Raw genomic sequence first — 6352 nt, forward strand, 5'->3', positions numbered from 1 at the left:
ACTTAACTTAATCTTATTAACGATATTAAAATTTTTATATTTTATTAAGGATTAAAAAATAAAATTAAAAACGAACTTATTAAGATCGACAAACTAAACGATTTCTTTTAATATACTAAACTTATAATTAAAATTAATAACCGTTTTTATAAAAAAAAAAATAACGATAAAAACCTAATTTAAAACGTAAATATTAATAATAACCTTAACATAACTTTAATTAAAAATACCGTTATAACAAAAATAATAATCCCTAATAAACCACCGCTTATAAATAATATAACAAATTTATAAACCTTAATATAACAAAACAAAACTAATCCCGTTAAAAAAAAAATTTAAATATTATAACTATAATAAACTAAGATATATAACTAAAAATTATAAATAGCTTAAATAAATTTAATAACGACCTATCCTTAAGAAATAAATTAATATTACTTTTAAAAAAATACCTTATAAATCACTCTTTTAAACCGTATACTATAACAATAACTACCTCACCTACCGAAATAATAAAGGATAATTAAGATAATACCCTAAAAAACCCTTTAATAAGACCTTTATTATAATAAATAAATAAAAAGTAGTTTAATATTTTAAAACTATTAAAAACTATAATAAAAAGTATATTTAAATATTATTAATAATATACGAAATAGTTAGGACATAACCTATTAGCTTTCTTAACTAAGCGTAAACTTTTATAATAATAGGAAATAAATTAAAAAAAAAGATAATAATTAAAAATAAAAACGACTTATTTTAATTAAAAAACGAGATCTTAGCTTATAAAATACAGATTTTAAATAAATTTATTTATATAATACGATAAATACTTAATAAAATAATTTAATATTATGAATATCGCTTTTTAATAATAAAAAATTATAATAAAGATTATATCCGTATATTAATTAATTATTATAAAGCTAGCCGATTATTAAAGAAAAAGCGATTAGATATAAAAGTAATATTTATCCTATTTTAATAACGACTCTAAAAACGACTAAAAGCTAAAACAAAAAAAAACCTTTTTTAATTAAAATACGAAATCGATAAAGAAATAGATATTATATATTTAATATATAGACTTTAGATATTAAAAGAACGTTATTATTAATATATTAAGGAACTAAGCGAGGCCTATTATATAATAAATATTTATATTCTTTAATATCTAATTATAAAAATAATCCTTATTATTTTAAAATAATAAATATATAAATAACTTAAAATAATAACAAAAGACAATATACTCTATTTAAAATAAAACTTCCCTGCGTTTAAAAAAAGTATTAAATTAAATAACTTAAGTAAAAAAACTATTAATAATATATTTATAAAATCTAATATTGAGGGACTAAACTATAACCCCCTCCTAGATAATATTAATATATCGGATTACGAATAGCTAATAAGTTAATAATCGCTTTATAACTTAAACAAACCTCGTAAAGTCGCTTAACAACGTACTTAATTAAAAATTAATTATAAAATACTATTTAATATTAACAATTTTATTACTAAAAAAGAAGCCGATTTAAATAAGTAGTTAAAATAATAAGAATCTATAAGCTTTTAAAAAGAATTAAATTAGCTTACTAAGGATTTAAAAAACTATTTATATAACCGATATATTTTAAATATATAATTTAATATTAAAGTATTTAAAAACTATAAATTATTTTTTAAAAAGAGAGAACCTATTAATAAAAAAATAAACGATATTTACGATATTATTAATATATTATATTTATTTATTAAAAAATAAAGGCGTCCTAATTTAGTAATTAATTACGAACGGCTTATAAAAAAAAGACGGGCACTAGCTTTTAAAATATTAAAAAACTAAGCACGTTAATCGTAAAGGAACAATAAAAAACGGCTAAAATAAATAAATTCTTATATTTTATAACACTCCTTAATAAAAAATATTTACGATTTAAACTTTAAATAAACGAATATAATATAAATATTATTATCGATAACGGCGTTTAAAGAATTTTTATCTTACTAAGAACGGTAAATAAATATAAACTATTATAAATATAAAAAACGAACTTATATATTTTATAAATAGTAAAAAAAAAATAAGTTAATTATAACAACAGATATATTAACTAAAAGACTATATATTTTATAATATATATTAATAATTAATTAAAATAATTAAAATATAATATTATAAAAATCGGAGATACCGACGTTATCTTAAGAATCTTATAGTTACGAAAGTATAATTTATAAATAAATTAAAAAACCGGCTAATTTTATTAAATAAACTTAATTACTAAACGATTTAAAAAAAAGGGTTTAAATAAGTCTTATATAATACTTAACAAACAAAAATAAATTAAATATATCGCCTTTATTAAAACGATAAAACTTATTAAAATATTCGTACTTAATACGGACGATCAAGGATCGGACCTATTCTAAATTATACTTAAAAAATATCGGATTTATATAAAACTATTCGTTTTAAAAAAAAAATAGAATTATTAAAATATAATAATTAAAATATAAAGATCGAATTAAAAAAAAAATATAACCTAAGTTTTATTTACTATACTTTATAAATTAATTTAAACGTAACGAACTTAACGAGTATATTAATAATAAATTTAAAAAAGGTTATATTAAATTATTATTTTCTCTAATAAAAATACTAATCTTCTTTATACTTAAGAAAAATAAAAAAAAGCTTAGACTTATAATTAATTATAAAAAACTTAATAAAATTATTAAAAAAAATTATTATTTATTACCCCTTATCGTAGAACTTAAGGAAATATTATACGGAGCTTAATAGTTTATTATAATAAACCTTAAAGGAGTATTTAATTAAATTAAAATTAAAAAAGGAAATAAATAGAAGACGGTATTCTGAACTTATAAAGGATTTTATAAATACTTAGTTATGCCTTTTAAACTTATTAACGTACCCACTATATTTTAAATAATAATTAATTATATACTTAGGAAGTATATCGATATCTTCATAGTCGTTTATTTTAACGATATCTTTATTTTCTTTTTTAATTTCGAGATATATAAAAAACACGTTTATATAATATTCTAAAAACTTTAAAATATAAAGCTTTTCGCTAAGCTTAATAAATACGAATTTTATATATAAAAAATAGATTTCTTTAGCTATATAATCATATTAAAATAAATCTATATATAAATATTTAAAATAATAATAATTAAAAACTAACCTATACTTATTAACATTAAAAACATATAATTATTTTTAAAATTCGTTAACTTTTACTAACGATTCCTTAAAAACTACGCTAATATTATTAAACCTCTTAATAACTTAATAAAAAAAATATAACCTTTATTTAAAATAAAAAATATAAAAAAGCTTTTAATAAAGTTAAGGACTTAATTATTTTAGAATTAATAACTATAATCCTAGATTTAAAAAAATTGTTTAAAGTTAAGATCGACGCCTCGGATTTTATTATAAAAGTTATTTTAAAATAACGAGATTAATAAAAAGTACTTTACTTTTATATATTTTATTTTGAAATATTTTATAGAGTAGAATTAAATTAACAAATTTATAATAAAAAATTAATAATTATAATTAAAACTTTTAAAAAATAGAGACTATAGCTTTTAAATATTAAATATAAAGTTATTATTTATATAGATTATAAAAACCTTACGAATTTTATGATAAATAAGAATTTAAATAAACGATAAATTAAATAAAGTGAATTTTTATTAAAATTTAATTTTCGAATTATTTATTAAAAAGGTTTAAAAAACGGTAGAGTAAACGCTTTTAGTAAACGATTTAATTATAAAATTACGGTCCTTAAAGAAATATAAGTAATCTTTAAATATAACAATAACGGTAATTTTATACCTATTATAAAACTCTTTATAATAGCTAGAAGAGTTAATACTAGCCCGTTTAAAAAAATAATTCCTAAGCTTATTATAAAAGTTTATAATACTCGAGTATATAGTTACTAAGGTATTATAAAGATATAAAAACGGATTTATTAATATTATAATAAAACCGTTATAAGAATAAAAATCGTTAAAGTTATTAAGGGCTACGATATTTATAAAAAAAATAAAAATAGCCTTTATAAGCCTTATAAAGAGCTATAACTTTTATTAATACTATTAAAAGTATAGTATTTAATTTTTTAAAACTTTATTATTAAATTATTAAAGTTTAAAAAACTACTTATGAATATATAATACGATAATATCTTAATTATCGTCGACCGACTTATTAAGTTTACTTATTTTATATTATATAAAAAAGTAAATAATATTAAAAAATTAGTATATACCTTTTTTAAAATAGTTATTATTAATTACGGTTTGCCTAAGGAAATAGTTTTTAATAAAGATAAGTTATTTATTATTAAGTTTTAAAGATTTTTAATTTTATAGCTCGGTATAGATTATAAATTATCGACCTTTTTTTATTTATAAACCGATAAATAAATAAAAAGAATTAACTAAATTCTTAAAATATACCTCCGCTATTATATAAATTATAACTAAGATAATTAAGTAATATTATTACTAATAGCCTAGTTTATATATAACAGCGTAATTAATAAAAATATAAAAAAATCCCTTTTTTACTTTAACTACGGATTTTAATTAACTATATATAAAAAAACACGCAAAGGACCATAAGCTATAAAAACCGTAATAAACATAAATAAACTTAAAAAAATCTAAAAAAAAGCCTTCCTAAACCTCGAATTTATATAATAGCGAATAAAAAAATATATTAATAAATTAAAAATTAGTAAATTAACTTTAAAAAAAAGAAATAATATATACCTCCTTCGCTATAACATTAAAATAAAACGACTAAGCGATAAATTAAATTATAAAAAATTTAAACCTTTCGAAATTATTAAAAAAAATTTATTAATTAATTTTAAATTAAAACTCTTAAATACGATACGATATTACCCGGTTTTTTATATCTTACTCCTAGAGCCGGTATTTAAAAACTTGTTGCAGGCCAGGAGCGTAGAAACGTAGTTCTTATAGTCTAAAATGCTTATCTTTTTGAGAGGATCTTTTATAGATCGATTAGGTAGATATACCGGCTAAGGGCGCTTAGGAAGTAAGTTAATAAGCGTATTTAAATAGGTACTACTTTAGTTATATATAGCTATACGCTAGACCTCTTACGATATACCCCCTTAATTATAAAGCTATTTATAATTAAATCGCATATATAAATCCTTTTTATATCCTTTTTAAATAAATATAAAAATAATTAATAAAAGAAAATAAGTTTAATAAAAAGAACTTGTTAGGAATAATAATCCTATACTATTTTATAAATAATAGCGTTATAATATATTTATATAAACGCGTTATTATTATTATTATATGTATTTATTAGTAAATAAATTATTATAAGGTCGGTCGTTAAGTTATTACCTAAGTAGGCTAATAAATAATAAAAATACCTTTTTTCTATTACTTACCTTTTTATTAAATCTCTTTTCTTTTTTAACCTTTTTATAAATCGTTTTTATAAATCTTTTAGGCTAGTTTTTAGCCTTGCGCAACCCTTTTTTAACGCTAATAAATTATAATATAGTAATTAAATATATATATATATATAATAGCCGGTATTACTTTTATTAAAAAAGGCGCCGCCGAGCGCGCCTAGGCCGCTTACGCCGTTAAGGTTAAGAAGGCCGCTACTTACGCCGCCGCCGCTATTAAACGCACTATTAACGCCGCCGCTAAGGCCATTATTAAAAAAGAGGCTAACGAGCTTATTAATAAAGGCCTTAAAACCTTAAGGAGGAGGTAAAAAAAAAGGAGGAGTCGTAAACCTCCTCTAATTTTTACTTTATTAATTTTAAAAAAAAAAAGCTCTTATATTAATAGCTTAAGTAGCGGGTTAAGAAAATAAACCGTAAGGCCGTTTTTAATAACGCTTTTAAAAAAGCCGTCGCTAAGGCTTATAAATTTTTTTTTTTAAACTTTTTAAAACGTTATTCTTAACGTATTTAAATAATTTATAAATAAAAAAAAAGTATTAATATCTATACTACCTTTATTAAAACGGTTAAATCCTTAACTAAATCTAAGGTCAGTACGGCTTTACTTATAGTTATATTTAAAAATAAAGCTAAAAGTAAAGCTATTATAATAAAAAAAAATATAAAAAAAAAGCTTAATATTTTAAATCCCGTTCTTTATATTTCTTACCTTACTTTAATAAAATTTAATAAAAGTACCGAAGCGTATTATACGTATTTTATTACTACGGAAAAGGCCTCTTATATTAAAAATAAATACGCTAAGTATTTTTAAAACGGTCGTATTTATATTA

At 19.0% G+C, this 6352-nt stretch overlaps 1 protein-coding gene across 1 annotated transcript; it reads left to right on the top strand.

The window, feature by feature from the left end:
• Positions 1 to 4260: 4260 nt before the first annotated feature.
• Positions 4261 to 4410, top strand: CORC01_00202 (uncharacterized protein; the record flags this gene model as incomplete). The annotated part of the gene is made up of 1 exon (XM_022611860.1): positions 4261 to 4410. A coding segment is annotated over one exon (150 nt), but the record flags the coding sequence as incomplete, so codon positions are not given.
• Between the last annotated feature and the right edge of the window lie 1942 nt (positions 4411 to 6352).

The sequence above is a fragment of the Colletotrichum orchidophilum genome (assembly GCF_001831195.1).
Source record: "Colletotrichum orchidophilum strain IMI 309357 chromosome Unknown Scaffold_2.1, whole genome shotgun sequence".
Classification (NCBI taxonomy): domain Eukaryota; kingdom Fungi; phylum Ascomycota; class Sordariomycetes; order Glomerellales; family Glomerellaceae; genus Colletotrichum; species Colletotrichum orchidophilum.